The following is a 23,615-nucleotide window of genomic DNA, read 5'->3' on the forward strand; positions in this document are numbered from 1 at the left end:
TGATGCTGCTTCACTGTCTGACATGGGGGCTTCTGATCTGAGTGGTCTGGTGGTCAAGTGATTTGAGCCTGCTAGGGAGTGAGATGGGTTAGTTGTCGGGGGCTTGGTCCGTGAGGTTCTGGGGAGATCAGTTTTTTTGGGCCTGGAAGCCAGGACCTTGGGGTAGGGATCAATCGGGAGGGGGTTAAGGGCTTCTGAGGGTCCCTGGGTGATGATGGCATTGGCGAGGAGGGGCGTAGGGGGAGGAGTATTGGAAGGTTTGGGGGTATTACATTGAGTACTGAGGGGTACTATGGGACCCTGGGTGATATTGGGGTTGGCGAGGAGGGGTGTTCGGGTAGGGTGATTGATGGGAGTACAGGCAAAACCGAGGTTGAGGAGTGTTACTGTAAGGCCTTGGGTGATGGAGTCCGACCTGTTTTTCCAAGGCTGAGAGCCGTCTGGTTATGGAATCGATGGGGGTGTTGTGGGCATCTGCAGTGGGGCCGGGCGTAGTGTGGTTAGGGAGAGTAAGTTGAGAGATAGGGATCGGGGTAGAGGGAGGGGGTGGTGTGGGAAGAGGGCTGGGTGGGAGATTGGACATGGGAGGGAAGGGGAGGGGGTCGGGAGGAGGATGGGGTGGGGGATGTTTGAGAGTTGAGGGGACATTGGAGGGGAGGCTCGATGGCAGAGGACTGCCTGTTGACCGGGGGGTGAATGTCCTCAGGGTGGGCAGTAACTGTGGGGGGGGGGTAGGGGGGGGCGAAGGGGGTCAGAGTTGCGTTTCCTGAAGGAGGTGGATGGATGGGTGAGGAGGGTGGGATGAGGCGGGGGGGGGAGCCAGACGGGCTTTGTGTGGATCGGGGTGGGTCGTGTCGCTATCATCTCTGATTGTAGAGGGAGAGGATGGTGAGGGTGTTGATGCGAGATGGGTAGGTGGGGCGGACTTGAGAGAGGGAAATAAACACCCCCCCACCCCCTCCCCAATTCCTAAAATTCCTACCTACCTAACTAGGTAACTTCTTATATTTATCCCAACTGTAAAACCAGACCTCATTAAATCCCCCAGGACTTAGGAAAAAACGCCCACCCAAAAGCCTGTATGAACACACCAGCACCTGCGACAAACTCCCCATACAATGTACCTCCCAACGCACCTGCTCCCAATAAGACCACCCCAAATTGTATCAAACTCGCCAAACTCAATTGACCAGAAAAGACCACAGCAAGAAAGCCACTACCACCAGAAAAGGTGTGGGAGGGAGGGAAAACAAAACCTCCCAGGCACACCGCAACCAGCTGTTGGGTTACTTCCACTAAAATAGTGTGTAGTTCCCTGAAATGGCCTGTCTTAAAGAAGCCCAGCCCAAACAGAGCCCACGAAGCCCAAAAGGGGCCCAACCAGCCCAACTGGGTGCCGGCTGCCTCCAGCCCAAAACTCCCGGGAGGGGCAGGCCTCCCGCTGGTCGGCCATCCCTCCCAAAGCCCTATTGAGCCACAAAGGGGGGGCAGCACAAACCAGCTTGTTGGTGTGAAAAAGACTGCTTTATTGCAAACAGGTGCACCTTATAAATGATTTCCCTTGGCCTGTGCCGTACAAAACTAAACCTCGCTAAATATAAACTTACTAACACCCCCCCCACCCCTCCCCTAAACATGGTTCCCCCCTTCAACAATTATAAATACAAACTTGCATTTCCTAAAATTCCTACCTATCTAACTAGGTAACTTCTTAGATGTATCCCAACTGTAAAACCAGACATCATTAAATCCCCCAGGACTTAGGAAAAAACACCACTTGAAAGACGTCCTGACGGCTTTCGACCCCCCCCCCCAGGCATCCTGACGTTTTAGGTATCTACGTACCGCTATGACCTTGTCCAGCGCCTCCTTCAGTTGCACAATGTACAACTCCATCCCATCCCCTTGTCCATCATCTGCAGCATAAACTGCACTACCTGCTCGCTCTGCATCCAGTGATCGCCCTGCCTCGCTGCCCCACCTGGCCAGAATTCCCGCCATGCCTGCTCGTACGCTCTCCAGGTAATAACGGCCACCGACGCTCTTACCAGTTGTACGACCCGGTGTCTCCTATTGCCCACAGTTCCACGGGCACCTGCGTCTTGCGTTCTTCCGCCTCCATTGCTTGCCCTTGGAACCTCTGCCGCTGTGAACGAGACAAAGCATCCGCAATGTCATTGTCCACCCCTGGCACATGTTGGGCTTGAAACAAAATGTCATGTTCCAAACATCGCAGTACAAACACCCTCATCAACTTTAGCACCTGTGTGTCCCTGGCTGTCTGCCTATTGACGACATGCACCACCCACATGTTGTCCACTTTGAAGATCACCCGTTTGTGTGCCAGCTCTCGCGCCCACACCGTCACTGCCAACACCAGCGGAAAAAGTTCCAAGAACGCAATGCTCCGCCCCCGCCTTGCTAATGCGGCGGCCATTCCTCTGCACACCACTGCCCCCGCCAATACTGACCGAAACTGCCCACCCCGCTGCATCCGATGAGATGGTCACGTCCCATTCCCAGTCCTCGGGCGGCGCCATGGGTATAACATTGAAATGTTCCAAAAAGGCCCGCACATGCGCATGTCCTCTTTCGTTCCCGCCGACAATCGCAGATGATGATGCGGCAGCGTCAGTCCGGACAGCGCCAAACCCAGCCGTCTACAAAATGTACGACCCGCCCGTACGACGCTGCATGTGAAGTTCAAGTGCCCCAGAAGGACCTGCACCTCCCGAACTGTCACCTTCTTTTGTCCATCAATGACAGCATGTGCACCTTCTTGTCCTCCGGCAGGCGTGCTTCCATGGCCACGGAGTCGAGCTCTATCTCCAGAAATGACAGCACCGTGCTGGGACCCTGCGTCTTCTCTGGCGCCAGGGGCACACCCAAGTAGCCCGTGAGTTCCGTGAAACCGTCCAGCTGCTGCTGGCAGTCCGCCGAACCAGGCCGACCCACCAGGAAGAAGTCATCCAGGTAGTGCGTCACCGTCTCATTTCCCGTGTGCCATGAAAAAACCACTGTAAGAAGGTACTGAAACGCTCAAACAATGCGCATGAGATCGAACACCCCATGGGCAACGCTATGTCCACAAATATGTCCCCGTCAAACTGGATCCCCAACAGCTGGTTGTCATCCAGGTGTACCGGTAGCAACCGGAAGGCCGACTTGATGTCGCATTTTGCCATGAGGGCGCCCGCCCCCACCGACGCCACCAACCGTTGTGCCACATCCACAGAAGAGTAGGACATCGATGATAGCTCCGCCGATATATAATCATTTACCGTCGTCCCTTCCGGCCACGACAGATGCTGAATCAGGCGATATTGACCCGGCTCCTTCTTCAGCACTACGCCGATCGGAGAAATAATCAAAGCCTGAATGGGGGCCTCCCGAAATGGGCCCGCCATCTGCCTTTCCCGCACCTCCTTGACCAACTTGTCCCGCACCACCGCCCTGTGCGCATTGACCGATTTCAGATTTTCGACCCACCTGGCAATTCTCGGACCTTCGTACCCCAGCTGGAAACCCTCCCAAAACCCCCGCTGTAACACACCTGCGTCTTCGGTCCGCGGATAAGATGCTAGAAGGGTCTCCAGCCGATCCTGTCTAACAGGCGTATGAGCCTTTTCCCAGTGCCCCCTGACCCTCCTTTCCTCCGCTGCCCCCGGCCTTTGGCCCGGTCGTCGTTGACTGCTGATTCTGAGCCCCGCCCCCAACTCCCCAGCATTGTGTCGTTTCCTGCATTTAGAGCATTCATGTTGGAATCTGCAATACTGTCTGGCACACTCGCCCTTGTTGTAGTCCCAACAGGCTCCCACCGTGGCCCCAGCGACACCCTCTCCCTGCCCCATCCCCCCACGGGTGGGGCGGGCCAGGCCGGAAAGGGACAGGGTGCGAGCGGCAGACCGCTGGCCGTATAGATCGTTTTCCCAAAGTCCCCCCCCCCCCCCCCCCATGGTCTGCTGATACAGATCCGAGTCAATTTCCCCCCACTGCGCCTCCGGGTCCGCCGCCAAGCATGCTCGAAACTCCTCATCATAATGCGACCAAGCATAACCCCCAGATGTGACCTGCACCCACCGGATCACATCCATATACTTAAAAAGCGCAACCGGCCGATCCGGGTACTTCTCGCAGTACACGCTGGCGAATATCAGAAAACCCGCACACCAATTGTCTATATTCAGAGGAACCTTTGGCCGCTTTGCCAATTCCTTTTCCTCTTCCTTCGACCCTTCATTCGCTGTCGGCTCCCGTGCAGGAGCTTTAACATATCCACATAGCCCCCCTTCCAGATCTTCTCCTTGGTGGCCAGTGACAAGTGTGCCCCCAGGGGTTTCGTAATGCCCATATAAGGTGGCTTGCGCACTGGTATATCGTGGCTCTCTTTCCCTTCTTTACCCTCCTTGGTCCCTCCATCCTTCTTCGCGTCCGGGGACCCGCCCCCGCTATCACCCGCCTCGTCAGGTCCCACCCCTGTGTCCCGCACATACGTTCCTTTATTTAGGCGCACCCCTTCCTCCCCTCCTTTAGCATCTGTACCGACCGACACCTTGTCCCGCAGGGGTCCGCCCAAACCGCTCCCAGCTCCATAACGTTCCTTACCTGGCGTCAAGGTCGGCGTCCGCACTGGATCCAGCCGCCTAACCAGTGAAGCATGGGGGCGGCCACTCTCTCCGTTCTGCACCTCTTTTGCGCCTGCAAAGAACTAGAAACAGCGTTACTCCGCTCTCCCCCATCCTGTTCTTCCCCCCCTCCTCTCCCGAATTTCCCCCTCCTCTGTGCTGTCATCAACGTAGTCTAGCTGAAACATCTCCTCCTCCTGGTCCAAACCTGCTAGACCCCTCTCGTCTTGCCATCTGCCGCCCTCCGCGGGCTCGTGCCTGCTCAGTCCCGCCCGTTCCCTACAAGTACGGAGCAGTTCCCCCAAATCCACACTCTCCCTCCTCCTATCCGCATATCACTCTTCAGGGTCCCGATCAGTACTGACGGACCTCCGCCCCCATCCCCCGGCGGCCGTCTCGACCCGTCGGGGTGGTGCTGGCAGGGACTTACCGCCCCGCCTCCCATAGGACACCAACATCCAGTCCCTCGTGGGAGCGCGACTGTCCGCATAAGGCAGAGCCGGCCCATCCCCTCGGTGGAGTGGAGCCGCATGCTGCTCTCCCGAGCACCTGACCAGACGTTCCTGTGGAAAGAAATAAGTGGAGTCCAACATGCAGGGGTTAAATAGGTCCACCCCACCGACAGATCCGCTTGCATCCCACCGCGCTCCCCACACACCCCTCCCCGCTGAATGACCTCCCCGACGCGAAGGGGTAGACCGCCATGCCCCCAGGTCCCCTCCTGTGCCCAAGGTGCCCCACCGCCTGTCCCCAGCGGCCCACCTCCTCCTCCCCGTCGCTCCACACAAGAGACTTCAACTCCTGGCGCATGGAGACTACCTCAGCCTCCCCAAAAACCCCACGCCTAATCGTCACAGTATGCGCCGGCTCGGGCCCCAAAATCCGCACCCCAGGGCCCACCCCTGCCCCCCTTCAGCCAACTGCCTCCCCTCTCACGTAACAAGCCCTGTTCCCGCTCGGCCAGCCCCACCCCCAGGCTCTGCGGCCTGCTCAATACCCCGAAAGCCCCCGGCCCCCTCTCGTACCCGCAGAACCCCAACAAACCCCCCTCCCCCCTCCCCCTGAGCTATCAATTAATAGCGGCGATGCCCCCCTCATACTCCTTCATGGGGGCTCCCCCCCCATCTGCCCCCGTGGCACTGCCCCCTCACGTCCTCTCAGGCTCCCCCCCCCTCCTCCGAGCACCGACTCCCTCCTCCCGCAGGGATTCCCTCATGGTAGGCCTATCCACCCACGACGCCCCCCCCCCAGCATCTTCCTTAAACTTCAGAGAGGGTCTCGGGCCGCGCCTCGCCTCCCTCCTCGCCGCTGTGCAGCCGCCTGATTCATGCGGCCACTCCTCCTTCCCTCCTCTGCCCCCGGCCGTGCCCCCCTCCCCCCGCCTCCATGCTTGGCCTTGCCTGCGGCGGCTCGGATGCCAGTACTGCCGCCGCCGCGTCGCTCGCAGCGCGCTGCGGCGGCCTCACCTTAACATCGGGCCGCAAGATATCCATGCGGCCCGCGTCTTCGAGGAGGCAGATGGCCTCTAAAACTCTTGGATCCCCCATGCGTGCCATCCTGGGGTGAACACACGAACGGTAAGCTCTGCTGCAACCCGCCACACAAATTCGACAGCGCTACCCACAGCACCGCAAAGCGACCACGAAAGCACCACAGGCCCAAAACAAAAACCCCCAGGCACACCGCAACCGGCTGTTGGGTTACTTCCACCAAAATGGTGTGTAGTTCCCTGAAATGGCCGGTCTTAAAGAAGCCCAGCCCAAACAGAGCCCACGAAGCCCAAAAGAGGCCCAACCAGCACAACTGGGTGCTGGCTGCCCCTCCCTAAGCCCTATTAGCAGTTGCTGCAGCTGCAGCTTACCATTTCATAAAGCTTTAACAAGTGATACTAAACATGTTACCAAACCAACAGGGTTATTATCAGTATCTTGCAGCCACTTAAGCCATAGTCCAGTTAATATATGCAGACTGTACTACAGTCTTCCTGCTGCTATTACTTGCATATTACTTGTTTTTATCTAGAAGTTGTTCTCTAAGAGTAAATATTTCTTGTTTTCTTTTAAAATATTAACCTCTTTTTATTTATAGGCCTTGTTCACAAAACACAGATGTCTGCCTGTCGAGTGGATAATCCCTCTGAAGTGGTGGATGTTGGGGAAAACGTCTGGGTTAAAGTGATTGGAAAGGAGGTAAGGATTCTCTGCCATTCGCATGGAAACATAATAGCATATTTTGACATTTGCAATTAGCTAATGCAGTAATGATGATTTTAGTTTTTATTCTAGTTGTGTCGCAATGTCCGATTGAGCATTTAATTCCTCCCTATACATAATGTATAATATGTAGCATAGGCCTCACACTTCAGTCTCAGTACATGAAACCTCAAAATTCTATAGACAAGAAGTCTACATGATTTTTTGTTACCATGTAGAGTGCTTCTTTTGGATATCTCAATGCGTTAAATACGTAGAAATCCAATAAAAGAAGCTTTGACAGTGTGTAATAAGTTAGCGTAACATAGGTGACTGGACATGAACTAGTGTTTTTGTCAGGAGTCAAGCTTTAATTGCTCCAGTTGGAAGAAGGATGACACTACTGCTATGTGTCACATCTGACAATTTCACAGCAATTTCATAGGTTATGGGTGACTGGCTGCCACATACGGGTTGCAAGTTGTGAAAATGAACTTGGAGACATGAGAGTGTGCTCTTAAAATGGAGTTCCTATCTGTCTCTCAACACAGTTATTCACAAAGCAATCTGAGTTTCCCCTTTAAAACCATCGGAGTGTGTAACCGGGCATAGTGTGCGGGCCAGTGTTTTCTTTCTATTTACTGTTAAGAGTAAATCATAAAGCATTATTAGAGTTGAAACTTATTGCCTCTGCACCCCTCTAGGTGGACCCGGTAGTCATAGAGACAAGGTAGTCAAGTATAACTAGTATATGTGACAGTATAAAACAAGCATTTGCAATGCAATAGGTCTCGCATTAGGAACGTTTGAGCTATTGGTATTGTAAATGACAAATTTTGTATTTATGTGTTGGTTTTGAAAATAGCTAAATTAATAGCTTTGTCATTTACAATTCCAATAGTTTTAACTTTCGCAAATGTGACACCTATAGCATTTGTAATGCAATATGTGTTGTATTTACGTGACTTAGATGTATTGATATTACAAATAACAATGGCTTTTAATTTTTTCAAATAATTAATACTTAAATAAAAGTTATTGTAATTTATAATGGCAATAGCTTAAACTTTTGTAAATAACTTTTGTGAAGATTATGTTCAGTGTATTTTATTGTGACGAAAATCCAAGAACAGAAGTGTAATATCAACATCTTTTTGTGCCATTTGTAATAAAGCTTGAAACATTGAGAGAACATATTTGAACCAGATGTTGTTGAATGGTTGCACAGATTGATGCTGTGGTGGCGCTGAGTGATGTTGTGGTGGCGACGAGTGATGCTGTGGTGTTCAGTGATGCTGTGGTAGCGCACAGTGATGTTGTTGTGCCCCTGAGTGATGCTGTGATGGTGCTGAGTGATGCTGTGGTGATGTGAAAGATAGATAGAGGGAGGGCTATAGAGGAAGGGCAATAGAGGGAGGGCGATAAATAGATAGATAGAGGGAGGGCGATAGATAGATAGAGGGCGATAGATAGAGTGAGGGAGGGCGATAGATAGAGTGAGGGCGATAGATAGAGTGAGGGAGGGCGATAGAGTGAGGGCGATAGATAGATGGAGGGCGATAGATAGAGTGAGGGAGGGCGATAGATAGAGTGAGGGCGATAGAGTGAGGGCGATAGAGTGAGTGAGGGCGATAGAGTGAGTGAGGGCGATAGAGAGAGTGAGGGCGATAGAGAGAGTGAGGGTGGTAGAGAGAGTGAGGGCGGTAGAGTGGTAGAGTGAGGGCGGTAGAGTGAGGGCATGAGGGCGGTAGAGTGGTAGAGTGAGGGCGGTAGAGTGAGGGCGGTAGAGTGGTAGAGTGAGGGCGGTAGAGTGGTAGAGTGAGGGTGGTAGAGTGAGAGTGGTAGAGTGAGGGCGGTAGAGTGAGGGCGGTAGAGTGGTAGAGTGAGGGCGGTAGAGTGAGGGCAGTAGAGTGGTAGAGTGAGGGCGGTAGAGTGAGGGCGGTAGAGTGAGGGCGGTAGAGTGAGGGCGGTAGAGTGAGGGTGGTAGAGTGAGGGCGGTAGAGTGGTAGAGTGAGGGCGGTAGAGTGAGGGCGGTAGAGTGAGGGCGGTAGAGTGGTAGAGTGAGGGTGGTAGAGTGAGGGCGGTAGAGTGGTGGAGTGAGGGCGGTAGAGTGAGGGAGGTGGCGTGGTAGAGTGAGGGCGGTAGAGTGAGGGAGGTAGAGTGGTAGAGTGAGGGCGGTAGAGTGAGGGCAGTAGAGTGGTAGAGTGAGGGCGGTAGAGTGGTAGCGTTAGGGCGGTAGCATGAGGGCGGTAGCGTGAGGGCGGTAGAGTGAGGGTGGTAGAGTGAGGGTGGTAGAGTGAGGGTGGTAGAGTGAGGGCGGTAGAGTGGTGGAGTGAGGGCGGTAGAGTGAGGGAGGTGGAGTGGTAGAGTGAGGGCGGTAGAGTGAGGGAGGTAGAGTGGTAGAGTGAGGGCGGTAGAGTGAGGGCAGTAGAGTGGTAGAGTGAGGGCGGTAGAGTGGTAGCGTTAGGGCGGTAGCGTGAGGGCGGTAGCGTGAGGGCAGTAGCGTGAGGGCGGTAGAGTCAGGGCGGTAGAGTGAGGGCGGTAGAGTGAGGGTGTGAGGGCGGTAGAGTGAGTGCAGTAGAGTGGTAGAGTGAGGGTGGTAGAGTGAGGACGGTAGAGTGGTAGAGTGAGGGTGGTAGAGTGGTAGAGTGAGGGCGGTAGAGAGAGGGCGTGAGGGCGGTAGAGTGGTAGAGTGAGGGCGGTAGAGTGGTAGAGTGAGGGCGGTAGAGTGAGGGCATGAGGGCAGTAGAGTGGTAGAATGAGGGCGGTAGAGTGGTAGAGTGAGGGCGGTAGAGTGGTAGAGTGAGGGCCGGTTCTAGGATTTTTGGTGCCCCGGTCGAAGGGGAATGTGCGAGGCCCCTCCAATTTACAAATGTGACAACTTCAGTGCTCCAGAACTTGCTTTTTACAGACTTCTCCTGGGTCACAGCTCCCATCTCTGCCACCTACAAGCACCTCTTTCACAGCTCATATTAAGCTGAAGGTTTGAGAATAGCTTGTGAGCTGAGAGTTAAAACTGTACAGACGGTAAAGTGCTGAGTCCCGCAGTGTCGCTCAATGGTAGCCAGGTAGGAGGCCTAAATGCCGGCCAAAATGCGTCTCCTTGCAACTGGCACCAGATGAAGTGTCCCACTCCCCTAGGCTTCCCCACACCCTCCCTGAGAGGCCCTGGGAGGGCCCCCTCCTGTAAGCCCAATTGTAAACAGACCCCTTTCTTCAATGGTTTGGTGGTGTGTTGCACTGGTGCAGGCCCCATGCTGGTGGGCTGAGTGCGAGGTCGTGGGCAGCTGCCCATACTGCCCATGCCTAGCGCTGGCCCTGCATCAAAAAATGTCCTAGACACACAGTGAGTAAAGTCCCTTGACGCCTGGGACGTTTGTATCTAGTTTTTCAGAAACAGTCCCCTGCCTGGTCCTTTGTTTCTGAAAAACAAAAAAAAACACATGCCTCCGGAGGCTGTCAGGACACCCACCAAACTGAAAATATGCCCGGGAGTGTTTCCCAAATCACTGGTGAAACTTCAGATTTCGGGGACAGCACTTCCATAAATCAAGGTGAAGCAGTAGCCTTAAGGCCCCAACTGGTGTAAAATTACGACAAACGGTTTGACAACTGTCTTTTGGGGTGTTGTTGTTGTGACGAGAAATGCTTCTTACAGTAAAGCATTACATTCAATTAATGCAATATGTAGCAGGTGTGCAGAGAGCCCCAAGAGACAACACTATTTTGCCTTGGACTTTGAAAAGCTTCGTTTGCGTTGGTTCACACTCTATCTAGTAGAACATCACAGTCTAAAAGAGTTCAGTTCTCCACGTTTGCTTAGAAGGAGAAATATGGGGTGGGACCAGCCAGTAACAACCTTGCTTTTTCCCTCATATAAATACCCCTGTGCACCCACGCAGGTCCCATACAAGGTTTTTCAAAGTACCAAGCAAAATCATTTTTTTTCCGTTGTTGAGTTCCTTATTCCCTTGGAACAGGGCATGTTTGAGCCTTTATTTATAATCTGGTAGCCCCTTGTTGCTCCATCCGTGGTATCGGCTTAAAGTGGCGTTGGAATTGCATAACCAATAAATATTTTGATGTGGGTTGGGTAGGGCTGCGGGGTGCTCTGGGTGTGCATGCTGTGGGAATCCGTGAAGTTAACAGGGCAACTGAAGTCATAAATGAGCATCAATTTACCCCCCAGTCACCGGGACCCAGTGCAAGCGGTCCCTTCGAGGAAATATGCGCCGTTTCAATGCATGCCAGAGAGAAGCAGATCTGTCACTAAAGCCAACAGAGAAAAAGTTATTTCAAAACGTTAAATTTAAGAAAAGCCTTTAAAATGTAACAGCAGTTAGACAGATGAAAGGTGGGGAGGGAGGGGGCTGCAGAAACTTTATAGTAAACAAGGGCTCACAACACTCTGACCCACCTGATAGGCTCAGCCAGTCTTGGCGCTCGGTGGAGGATGGGAATGACAAACAGATAAACGCAACTCTCTCTCAGTTCTAACGAACTGGACTGTTTGTCTAACCACGGGCCTCACAGATTTTCAGTAATTGTGAAACGGTGCCTACAAATACGCGCACAAGCGGCAGCGCCTAACTCCGAGTATGGCTTCCCCAGGGTCACACTGTGTGGGAGGGACTGGGAAAAAATATCACAAGCTACATTTCTGGAAACGAGGAGTGCCCCTTTCCCCGTGCCCAAACAACCAAATGGTGGTTCAGTTTAATGAGGCACAGTCAGGATAGAGAAAGAGAGCGGAGTCGCTTCTTGCTTTCGAGTCGCCGGGTTGTGAGAGTCCACGGGGCCACCGAGGTTGAGCTCCGCTCCAGGGCAGTGGGCACTCCTGCCTGCCTGGATGCTTCTAGTCGAGCACCGGCAGTCTCTCAGCCGGAAGCACTCACAGTATGAATAATATTCTTCTGGGCAAACTGATTGTTTACTACTGTAGTGTAACTGTCATCCATACAAAAGAAGAAGAAATAAATCATTTTCCCTCTGCGAAACGCTTGTTCTGTTTATATGATGTGTCGAGAAGCAATGTTGTAATGAGTCAGGTACACCAACAGGATGAGAACTTCGGCAGTAATTAACAAGCGCAGCGCTGCCTGGGAGAAAAGCGCAGCCACGCTAATTAACAAGAAACTTAGAAGGACAAGCTCTCTGCATTGCGTGGCGGGGGGGGGGAGCAGGGGAGCGGCGAAGCGGCCGGGAAAGGATCCCTTTGAAGTGGCCGTGTAAGTCAAAGCAATTAGGGGGGAGGAGAATTGAGACCAGCGCGCACTGCGCACGCTGGGGAAGCCTGTGGGAGGGAGGCTGATGGCTTTGATGTGGTGCTTGTTTTCACGTGAACTGTTTGAAATCCGCCCGATGGTTTGAGAACTTTTTTGCCTACTAAAATTCTCCCCTATCCATTCCTTGCGGAATGGGATAGGCGAGACCTAAAAACTAATAATAACAATAATGATACTGAAAATTATAAGACTAGAGTGTAGTTTGATTCCACTCATTTATTCATTCTGGAGTATGATCGATCTGTGTCAGAATTGTGAATACTAGATGGGCCCAAGGATCTTGCCTTAGAATATTACTGATTGTCAAATCCCTGTGTCATCTGCAGATAAGTATTTTACTGATATTTACAGTTGGCTCATGAACCCTTTTTTGTCTTCAGGAAACTGATGGAAAAATGAAACTCTCTCTGTCCATGAAAGTTGTCAACCAAGGAACAGGAAAGGACCAGGACCCCAACAACGTTGTCCTTGAGTAAGAACTTTTTCAGTTTGGGATTGTGGTGCTGGTATGAAACTGGTCTTGCATTCATCAGTTGGTGAACAGGCCGTTTTTCATTGGACGATCAGGGTAAAATCACCCAGTACAGTTGCAGAATTGATTAACTCAGCCAATGCGTTCTGTGTGAATGACTGAAAAAGGTATTGTGTACAACAGGTGTCTATTTTGGTTTACGCAGATGATGTGTTTTGACGGGCGGTAAAAGGAACACAAATACTTTTTTACTTTGTAGGAAAGATTTGTGGCATTTCTAAAATGTAAAAGGCAATGTCAAGTGTTAAAGACACCGGAGACCGCTGTCGGGGCATATACTATCATTGTAACACACCTAATTTACATTACTGCCCAAATGTACCGTAAGTCTATACCTCCCCACTCTATTAACAATGGGCAAAAAAGACAGAGAAAGGTCTCTGAGTGTGCAGTTCTGCGCTTCTCAAACCTGAGTGCTGCCATTTGTGTAACATGCACCAGGATTTTTTCTATAACATTTTGTAACAGACTAAAGGAAATAAACACAGTCACCTTTAGAAGTGACAGAGTTCCTAGGAGGAATGTTGTACACCGTTCTATGCTGACGTGAGTATTGGTGTTGTGCTGTCAGGTGAAGTGGAAGGTGCTAGATAGGGGTGCCTTGCACCTGTGCTTCCACAGGTTCTTTGTCACTAGGGTCATGTTATATTGTGCCTCCCATGGATTTACTTTACCCCAGCCCATTGATTGGATTGTGTGATGTTTGGAGATGCTGGATGTCCTACAAAATTGAGGTAGGAGTAACAATTTTCTGAATTGAGAAACCAGTGAAATCCAACCTTTTTTTAAAGTCTGCTGGCTGAGTGACCTTAGGCAATAAAATACACCCACATTTGTTCCATGGGTGAATCGGAGACAGAGGTGAATTGTAGGTGTTTTGTGCGGTTTGTGAGGTTTTCCTGGTCAGCACTGAGAACCCCACTGCACAAACCGGTGGAAATGCCATGAACTGGGCAGGTCGTGTTTTGTATACAGTTTGTTCGCTGTCTCCTTCTTTTCACAGGTAGTAGACCGAAACAGATGAGCAAAATAATTTTGACTTGCTTCACAAACCACTTTCGCTTGTCAGGTATAAAAACAAAATAAACAAAATTTCACCTAACATGGCTCAATGAAGAACCTTTATTGATAACATTTGTTGGTACAAACAGCAAAAATAACGTCGTTGTGCCTAAGTTGCTTTTGTTTATGATAACATAAATAAAAATAAGATTGCAACTATATCCTTTTAAGTTATTAATAATAAAAAAGCAGTTTTCCAAAAATAAATGCCTGCGGATGTTGAATATTAGTGACTAATATGGGTAGCATAAGGATTATTTTAAAGTATTTGTTGAGGATTACATTTGGGACTAGGATTCTGGTTAGTGGCAGATTAAATTCAAGAACTAAGGATAGGGATAGCTTTGGAAGTAGTTTCCAATTTAGCATGTGTTGGGGTGATTAAAATGCATTTTCTTCAAAAAAGAATCTGTTATATAAACTTCTTTATTGTAGTACATGTGCTTGTTGACATTTCCATTTCTGAAGTTTCATCTTGGTTTGTTCTTCCTAATGATAATTGTCTTCTTCTTTCCAATAATGACTGGTGCATTAATCTTTTGCACCCCACTTTGGTAGACAGGGTTAAAGCGCTTTATTGCACTTCAGGGATCTGTGATAGTGTGTTTCAACGGAATGGTGGTAGGTCATAGCAGGCAACATGGAAGCAGCTGCGGCTCCTGCAATTATGAGCGGTGGGGCCGGGTGAGCTGTGGGGGAGAGGGGTTCGACAGACGACGAGGGAAAATTATTTATTTATTTATCTTTCCCTCGTCGTCATCTGTCGAAATCAAAGACCCCACCGCTCTTAGCTGTGCGAGCCGTAGCTTCATGGAAGATGTGTTTCTACCCAGTACGAAAGGATGGAGAGCAGCGTGGCACCCAGGGACTTCCCATTCACCACTTGATACCAGAGATGGTGTTGCATTTTAGGTGTTTCTCGTCCTTATGATGATGGCAGTTGATGAGGAAAGCAGTATGGTAAACCTCTCTTTCCGGCCCAGGTGCCAGGTGGCAAAACAGAGATCTGTGCAGAAGCTCAGACAGATTCTGTCCCTACAGCGAATGTGAAAGGCAAAGTACTAACTGCACATTTTAGAACACATTTTCTCTGGACTGTAAATTCAGCTAGCAATGCATTGCTTTAAAGCAAAGACCAAAGGCCTGTGTATAGGAAGACGGTGGCGAATACTGGAACTCTTTGTTATCAAAGTGTTGAACTGTAGGGTGATGAGTAGAGAAACGTTGTCCAGTGTCGTTTGCTGAAATGTGTTGGTTTCTCGAATGCTGTGTACTGCTTCTATGTTGAACAATAATATGTTCAGTGCTTCAAAGTAGTGAATTCAGTATATGGTATTGTGCACTAGCATACTTCACCAGCTTCATGTTCTCTGTATTTGATGCAAATCCTAGCCTGTCTGTACACGCTGTGCTTCACTATGAGTAAATTAAGGGATTCATATGTACAAATAATCAGTGACTTTGACATAGGGTCATCTAAAAGTCTGTTGTATGTATGTGGTTTTGTATGAATGATGTATGTATGACTTGGCCAAAGTAGGGGTAGGATGTGTGGCAATTTTGTATTGATATTGTATATTGAAAAATGGTGATGTTATTAATTATATTGTTTTTCATCTGTTTATATATACAAATTTTTTTTCCCTGAAAAATGGTTTAAAAAAAATGATTTAAAAGAATTTTTCCATTAGTGAAATAAATAAACTAGTGACATAATTTACAAAACGGACCGGTATGTTTTATTCATAAAGGTCACTCCAAAGAAGACAGTAAGTAAAACCAGTACTGGCAAATGTGTTGTTTTTTCATTATATAGGGCTTAGCCTTACTGGGTCAGAGCCACGACCCTGTGTTGTTTTCTAGTGCTTCACTATGAGAGCACAGGCAAGAGAAATGTACTTGCTGACCTCCTCTCTCTACATCTGAATCAGCCTCTGCATCTACATTTTTCTTGAGAAGAGTTTTGAAATGTAGAGCTACTAAATGTAGACACGGTACTCAGCTCTGATCACTGGAAGTAACACATCATTTGGTCTCCTTTCTCAGTCAGGAAGAGAGGAAGAAACGGGAATTCCGAGATTACAGCAAACAGAAGATCACCTTGGAGGCTGTTCTGAACACCATCTGCAAGAAGTGTGGCTGCAAAGGTACCCAGCAATATGCAGTAGTGCAGGAGAGAAGGTCTTCTAAGACGGGAAGTACCATTTCTGTTCCTGTTCTCTGTTTGGTTAATAGCCCGTACTAACAGGCGCATTGGCTTTGAAAGGACATTTAGCTTGCTTTTTTCCTGAGAGCATGTGATTGACTTTGCCCAAGCCTGTGTGGCCTTTTAGAGGCAGATATCTGTAGGTCTCCTATGTCAAGATTGGGTAGCCTTCTTATCCCATTGCTTTCTTTGCGCGGTCATACTTGTGAACGTAGACATAAATTATGAAATGTGGATATATTATAAAATATGAAAGCAAAACTAAAGGAAATTAAAAGAAAAAATAGCACCTACTCACTCCTGGCACTGGACAGCACAACATGTTTGGGAAGGAGCTATGTGAGAAAAGGTATGTGAAAGCATGAGGATACGACTATATATTCCTGCACTGCACAACAAACCTCTTGCAGACTTTTGGCCAACTTAAAAATAGCTGAGTTTTTGTACACAGGTGTGTGGGGAAACTTAGTTAAAATAGACCTAAGCACGTTGCAATAGCCCACAATCTCATGCACATCCCTCATATCTGCATGTGCCCTGCAACCACTGGGTGTCTTCACTCACAAGATTCTTCCTGTGAGTGAAGCGGACTTTGAAGAAAGTGGACTCTTTGACTTGAGCTCAGTCACTGGTAATTAATTTAAACCACACTCTTATCCATCGTGCTTTTCTCATTGTGTCGTTACAGACATGTTCTTGACACTGCTCCAGTAGGAAGGGTCCATCCTGAACTGCCATGCAGCTTGGCTAGTTGAAGCACTGCACACATCACCTATTTTGTTTTTCTCAGCAAGGCCCCCTAAGTACAATGGCCATACCCAAAACTGGTTTCTCCACTCCTAGAACTCATGCTGCACCTTCCTGCTGCTCACACCCCTTTCTAATAATTCAGAGGTGACATGACCTAGCAGTTCCTGCTGGAGTTCTTCTATTGGGGGAGGGCCATGGCTGGTGAGCGTTAGATTGCCCCCTGACTGAGGTGGCACAGTGAACAAAAAATTACCACTGGCCGGCAGAGATTAAGGCATGTATTCCACCGATCAATTTTTTTGCTTTTATTTCATGACCTTTTTACTCGTGCTATTTCGTGACTCAGAAAGTGGGACTGTGTTTTGTAGTTATGCTCACACAAGAGGTTATTATGCTGCCACTCACCACCTTAGCTCTTCGATCAGTCCATGCCTCTGAAGCCTAGTTAAGAACAAACTGGAAAACTGTAAGAGCTCCTCATCTGCCACTTACAACAGCCCGTATCTCCAATGAACCAAGGCATAAACATTTCCACCTTCTCTGTTCAGTCGTGTACTGTGACTAATCTTAAGTCTAGGTGACTCCCTGAAGAATAGTGAGTTCTCTTTAAAGCGCACCCCTCACCCTTTACTTACCTTTGATTAACAGATGCATTGTATTCAGCATGAAACAGCCTCCTAGATTCTCTATAATGTAATGTGCATTGTCCTGAGTTTTCCACCTACTGGGCCATTCACACAAGGATGCCCTCTCCCATGAGTTGGGTACCACTCGCTAAGTACCCACAATCCAAAGCATCCTCATATCTTACCGCCAGCATTCCAAACCAACTGCTAAACCCTCCTCTCCCTAAAACTCAACTATTCTTTATAGTAAATATGTAACTTGTATAAAGTCTCAATTTAGTTTGTTTTTGTCCTTTCTCCACTTTCTGTCATTCATTTCTTGTGGAAGCGCCACTTTGGATTCTCACAAACAAAACGAGCATTGGCAAAGCAATGGGCACGCCAACATGAAGGTTTTTACCTTTGCCAATTCTTGTTTTTTTTCCTAGATGACTGCTAAATGATGTGCGGCGGCCTTCTGAGACAAAATGGGTTTTGTTAAAGCATACAAAAATGTAAAGTTGGGTGCTTTGGATACTAATGATCGTTTGTTCTATGCGTGATTTTATCTTCTGGTGTCTGGTAGTTCAGCCATTAGAAGTCGAAGAGGCACTCCAGTAGTGGCTGATGAGAAGAGGAGATATACACATTACTTCTTCCCACATTCTGAATACTCCTACTTGGCTACCTGTCCTGCTCTTACAAAGTGGTCCTGCCAATGCCATGCATCTTGTTGCAGTTGTTGCAGAAAACATTGTTTCCAAGGATTTCATTCAAGTTACCTCGGAGTCAATGAATGCTACCATCAAAAATATTCATATTCATCGTACAACGGTGGAATCCGTAAATGCTAGCCCACAATACACCTTTCAAACCACATTAACAGTCGCAGTAATGAGCGGCTTAGGTGTATATATATGTAAATATCATGAATAGAAACATCTCCTGCTCCAAATGGAAGAACAGTGCACTTGAGAAGTGACAGTGGTAATAATGATAACATAAAAAAGAACACGAAGACAATGACTGGTATACGCAACAGTTTCTTAAGCAGAAGATCATTTGCTTTTCCTGCCTCGCATTCTAAGATTCCATCTTAAGGACCAAGCCAAAGTAAAAAAATGTTGACTTTTTGGTCACTAATTGCATAGGCACAGTCTTCATCAGGACTGATTGAATGATTATTATTAACCGAAATAAAGCTTAACTAACTGACTGACTGATTGGATGCACCTATCTCCCAATCGGAGAAAGCATCAATTTTACAAGGTTACGGCAGCATTGTGGAGTGATTTGCTTTTACTGAATGCACCCCACTGTGCCATAATATGGGACTGTCCTTCTGCAGTCCTGGAAAGAACACAGGCACATGTTTTGCTGCTGCACTGCCCCATCAGACATCAGTGGGCTACTATAGTAAAGGAAGTGGAGGAATGATGTCCGACAACTACCTGGTGTGTAACTGATGCTGGACGGTGAAGTGGCTCTGTAAGAGGCAGGCATCAGCACATTGTTGACTGGTGCTGCCTCCATGTTGGTGAGCTACGGTTTTGAAAATCAGACCGCACCTTCCCCATCCTGGTGTAAGACATGTATCATTCAGATATTCTAAGTCGGTACATCGTAAACCTTACCTTACTGCAATTTTGACACAAATTCACTAGAACATATATGTACGTAAAATTGATTAGTGATGTACGCTTAGTATGGTTTTGTAACTACTCTCCACCTTGATTTGCACAAGCTGAGTTTTTTTAAACAAAAAACTAAGTGTATCAGAATATCCTGCTCGTAACAAATTCTTACACAAACTATACGCAAATGCACCAAAGAACATCACCTTTACTCCACTGCTTGCTAAGAGGATGGCTGCAGTTCTACAGTGGCACAATGGTACAGTAAGACTTATTGCAACTCCTTTTTACAACAAAACAATTTGTAGGAGGTGGGTTACTATCTAGCAGCTGGTAACCGTGCAGAAAATATGTGCTGTTTACTTAGCTGCTGTAAATAAAATGTAACAAATCAACTACAAATTGTTTCAACCCGGATGGAGAAAGGTTTTTGGGAAATTAAGTTAGCATCTCAGAAAAAGTGAGATCAGTGTGCATTGAAACCTGACTTTTTCATTACTGTGTTTGCGCTCAAGAGGTGTTTTAACATATATGATGAACGAAAAAAGTGTTACTTTCCAACATGCGTTTTCCATCCAATTTTTCCATTTTCTCCAACCCAAGATATCCTTACATTTTGCATACTTCAACTGCTGTTTAAGTAAAGCTGTAAGATAATTAACAGTATGAAACAGAGGACATGGAAGAGTATTTAGGTGAGGGCTATACTTCGATAGTAGCACTGTAAGATTATTTCTAACTTCTTTTCATATCTAAACCATTCTTAGGGGGTTTTGTATTATCTAGCAGCCGGTAACACTGCAAAAATTGTGTGGTGTTCATTCGACTGCTGTAAATAAAATGTAGAAAATAACTGTTAATGGTTTCAACCTGGTTTGGAAAGAGACGTTTTAGTATTTTGGTTAGCATCTCAGAAAAAAGTGATATTATTATGCATCGACCCTTTATATTTTATTACTTTGTTTACACCGCAGCAATTTTTTGACACATTTGAGGGAGAAGAAAAAATGTGTTGCTTTCCAGCAGCATGTTTCTTCCTATCTGTTTTTGCAAATTTCTCCAGCCCACCGTGCTATCCTTGAATTCTGCATGCCTGCTACTTTAAAGCAGTTGACATGTAGATGCAAGTTAATTTAAAAAAAAAAAAAAGAGAGGGCGAGGAAGAGAGCAAGGAAAGCGATTCACTCCCTGCAAGTCAGCAGCAGAAGGATGCAAGTCAATTGGTCAGAAACATGGTAAAGAAGAAATGTGTCAGGGGTAGGCTATAGAGAGGAAATAATGATCAGGGAACTGAGATAGACAAATACATCACCCAGAATTCAGACAATTACCTGCTAGATTGGCCTTGGCTGCTCTGTTTGTTCTAGCTGAAGACACTCATACTTTTCAGGTTATATCATATATTGTAATATTCTGTGGTTTAAATGTGTACAAGAGAATCTTGAGTGTGCATTTTATGAAAAGAATAATTAACTGTGAATGTATTTTTGTATGTTTTTCTAAACCTAAAATAATCTGAAAGAAAAGAAAAAAAGAAGTGAAATAAAAAAGAAAAATATATTAAACAAATTATAACAGTAGTCTTGTCTGTATAATTTGATCTTTGGGTCTAAGGTTTAATTGCTTCACATTTTACTATTGAGCACTGTGCCTGGTGCAAAGTCTTTTTCCAAAAAAAGTTGTTTTCCCTGTTAGGGTAGTATCCTTTCTTACAGGGGGCCCGTGTGTTTTCCAGAGTAACCAATAAACACCTCCTTGTGCTGGTAAGCTGGAGAAATGCCAGGGAATTAGTTTACCAGGCATTTTATTTCATTTCCGTTGGAATTAGTAATTGACGATAATCACTGTGAAACCTCGCAGTAATTTGCAAGAATATTAGTACCTGCTGCATACTGCTAGAACACCACTTGGAGAAGATACTAATTTTACGATCTCCAAAGACGGTCCTACTGCGCTAATAAAATGCTGATTGATTGGCTGATTGCCTGGTCATTTATCATATCACCCAGAGACAGATAGCCCTATGTCCCACGACTAGAAAGAAAGCGGTTTTCTCTTTTCCACTTTGATGACCTGATCTCTGAGCATGGCTAGGGATGCTGGGTTGCTGTAAATATCCAGGGGACATGGAAGTCTGGTACATTACTGCCAAAGCTATAAATATTTAGCGTATGTGGATAGTCATGCTCTAGTACTGCTCATTGTGTGAATGGTGAGAGGTGAGTAGTACTGCTGTGTGTGCTGTAATATTTTTGTGAGGTGAAGAGGTGTGCACTGCTTCACCCCGTGCTATAAAATGTTATATGTACTTGGAGGTATAGAGTGCTATGCAGTCTGGCTACCTACATCGTAAGTGTTATTTGAGTATGAGAATGCATGATGTGCTGCTGCTCCAAAAGAAAATTAGCTGTACGGGTGCTGTTTTCATGTTTGCAGTGCTGCTGTACTGATTTTGGGTAATTTAAAGAGATTTGTTTAAACTTTATTAAAGTAGAAATGGGCTTGTTTTGTAGGTCATTTTGCAAAAGACTGTTTTACGCAACCTGGAGGCACAAAGTACAGCCTTGTACCAGAGATGGAGGAGGAAGAGGAAGAGGAGCAGCCCAGTCAACCCAACCAAGTAGAATCTTCTTCAAAGAAAAGAAAAAAGGTAAAATACTCAGGATGGGCTGTAGCTAAATTAGGGTGTTCTTAAGGCTGCATTGTAGTGCAGCCAAACATTTAACATGATACTTCAAAGAGGCCGGCACCCAGTCTTAAATGAATAGTCCTTCTCACAAGATATCTTTTTCCTTCTCTCAAAATGCTAGTGGGATACACACCATTGTTTTTTATTTCATTTTGTACTATGTCCATTTTTTTGTAGTTCACCCCCTTTTTTCTGCATATGTTCTGTGAAGTGAAATTGGTGTGATTTCTAGATGGCTGATGTTTCAGTCTTCTATACGTTATCTCGGTGAGCTTAAGCCTCCCGATTGAGGACCCAATCTCCAGTGCTTATTTCTTCTTCAGACAGCTGGTGCTGATATTGTGGGTCTGATTCAATGCCCTCCATGAAGAATTAAGCGCTGAGCTGTCAAATCTATAGAGTTAATTGCGAATTAGCAGGTCTCATTGATCAATTATGTATTGCCATATTGATTTGGTTTGATTGAGAAATATGTAATGAGTCACTGATTAAGAGACTAGTTATGTGGACTGTGCAAACTTATGATTTACAGTAATGGAGAAGAATCTGGGTGAAATTCTGCCTCCCTTAAACCATGTATTCTTGGGTATAAATGTGAAAATTTTTGTGTTCCTACAACTGTTCAATACATGAGAAAAAGTCCCCCTCCACCCCTGCCATACAGTATAAGAATATTTGAAGTCCCTGCAGTCCACACCCAACCCCATGCCTCCGCTTTCTGCCTGGCGCCAATGCTTAAAAAGCTGCTGCTCTGCCTCCCACTCCGCTGTCGTCGACTACCATTAGCATTCTGTGGCTCATTCCACCCTTCGCTCTTTGCTACCTTTGACTGCACATCGGCTCCTGGGCTTACAGGTCCCTGTGCTCACTCTTCGGATTTGTTGCTGGATGACACTGCTGGGTGCCAGGCACCGCTGTAATCTGATGTAGCCAGCTTCTGCCTATCACCTCCTCTCGCAACACTGTCTCACGCAGTCCGACAACCGGACTGTGGGAGCTACAGAGGAGTTCTGTGACCATAAAGAGGAACAAGGTTGAGTTCCTTTATAAGGTCAAAGAACTCCACGGTGACTCGCAATATCCTTAAAATGTACGGCAGAGGTTATTCTATTCCTTATAAATCAGTGTATCACCTTCAGCCTTCCCACATACCACGTAAAACCTATGTTCGAGGCATGTGGGCTGCTAAATTCATATCTTAGCATTAGATCGCCGCCTAGTGTTGGGCTCGGATGATCGCACATTGTTGTCCTGGAAGAGTCTTCGAAGTATCCTGAGATAGGTGGCTCCTCCCCTGGACTACAGTGCGCATGGGCATCGGCTCCATCCCCAGATTGTTTTTTTCCGCCATTGGGTTCGGATGTGGTCTCGACGTCTTACTGTCGGAACCAAGAAAAACTAACTTTTAGCGGCCAAAAGGCCTCGATTTTCTTGCGTCGGTATTGTCTGCGCACGGTCTCGAGTCTTCCGTCTCTTGGAGCCGGAATAAGCGGACATTTCTTCGCTCTCGGAACTTTGAGGCCTTCTCATCGCGACACGACTGCAAAACTTTTCGGACATGGAGCGGAGCCCGTTTAAGTACTGCCCGCTCTGTGGGTCCAAGTACCCACACATCGACCTACACCCCGTCTGTAACAAATGCCTTTCGCCTGACCACGACGACGGCAAGTGCAAGGCATGTGCACAGTTCCGCTCGAAGAAGACTCTCAAGCTTCGGCGCGCGGTGCGCTTGGAAGCTAAACAAGCGGCCCCGGATCCGGAGAACATCTTCGGCGACCAGGACGAAGAGGACCAGGGTCACCATCTTCAGATCTCACCACCCGAGACGGAGGTCGAGGCGGATCCGGGAGACGACGACGGAGTCGTGGGTCAAGGCCTTGAATACGTCGACGAGGTAGGAGACGACGATGAGATTTATGGGGCCGCGGCAGACAGCTCGGGAGACGAGCTCTGCCCCGAAGGTTACGAGGATACCGACCGGGTCATGGGATCGCCTGTCGGCCTTACCCAAGACCCGTTGCCGCAAGCCACAGCC

At 47.7% G+C, this 23,615-nt stretch overlaps 1 protein-coding gene across 2 annotated transcripts in view; it reads left to right on the plus strand.

Annotated features, from left to right (window-relative positions):
* Positions 1 to 23,615, plus strand: part of ZCCHC17 (zinc finger CCHC-type containing 17) — a 100,090-nt gene that overhangs the window by 57,304 nt on the left and 19,171 nt on the right. The window contains exons 1-5 of one of the 2 annotated variants that reach the window (XM_078681899.1): positions 6,036 to 6,202; positions 6,714 to 6,814; positions 12,483 to 12,574; positions 15,743 to 15,843; positions 21,405 to 21,541. In XM_078681899.1, coding sequence (XP_078538025.1) covers positions 6,734 to 6,814; positions 12,483 to 12,574; positions 15,743 to 15,843; positions 21,405 to 21,541 — 411 coding nt within the window. In that variant the 5' untranslated portion in view covers positions 6,036 to 6,202; positions 6,714 to 6,733. Of the gene's footprint in view, positions 1 to 6,035; positions 6,203 to 6,713; positions 6,815 to 12,482; positions 12,575 to 15,742; positions 15,844 to 21,404; positions 21,542 to 23,615 lie in introns of those variants that run through there. The other variant, XM_078681898.1, reaches the window with a different exon arrangement.

This window comes from Lissotriton helveticus, chromosome 3_1 (genome assembly GCF_964261635.1).
Source record: "Lissotriton helveticus chromosome 3_1, aLisHel1.1, whole genome shotgun sequence".
Classification (NCBI taxonomy): domain Eukaryota; kingdom Metazoa; phylum Chordata; class Amphibia; order Caudata; family Salamandridae; genus Lissotriton; species Lissotriton helveticus.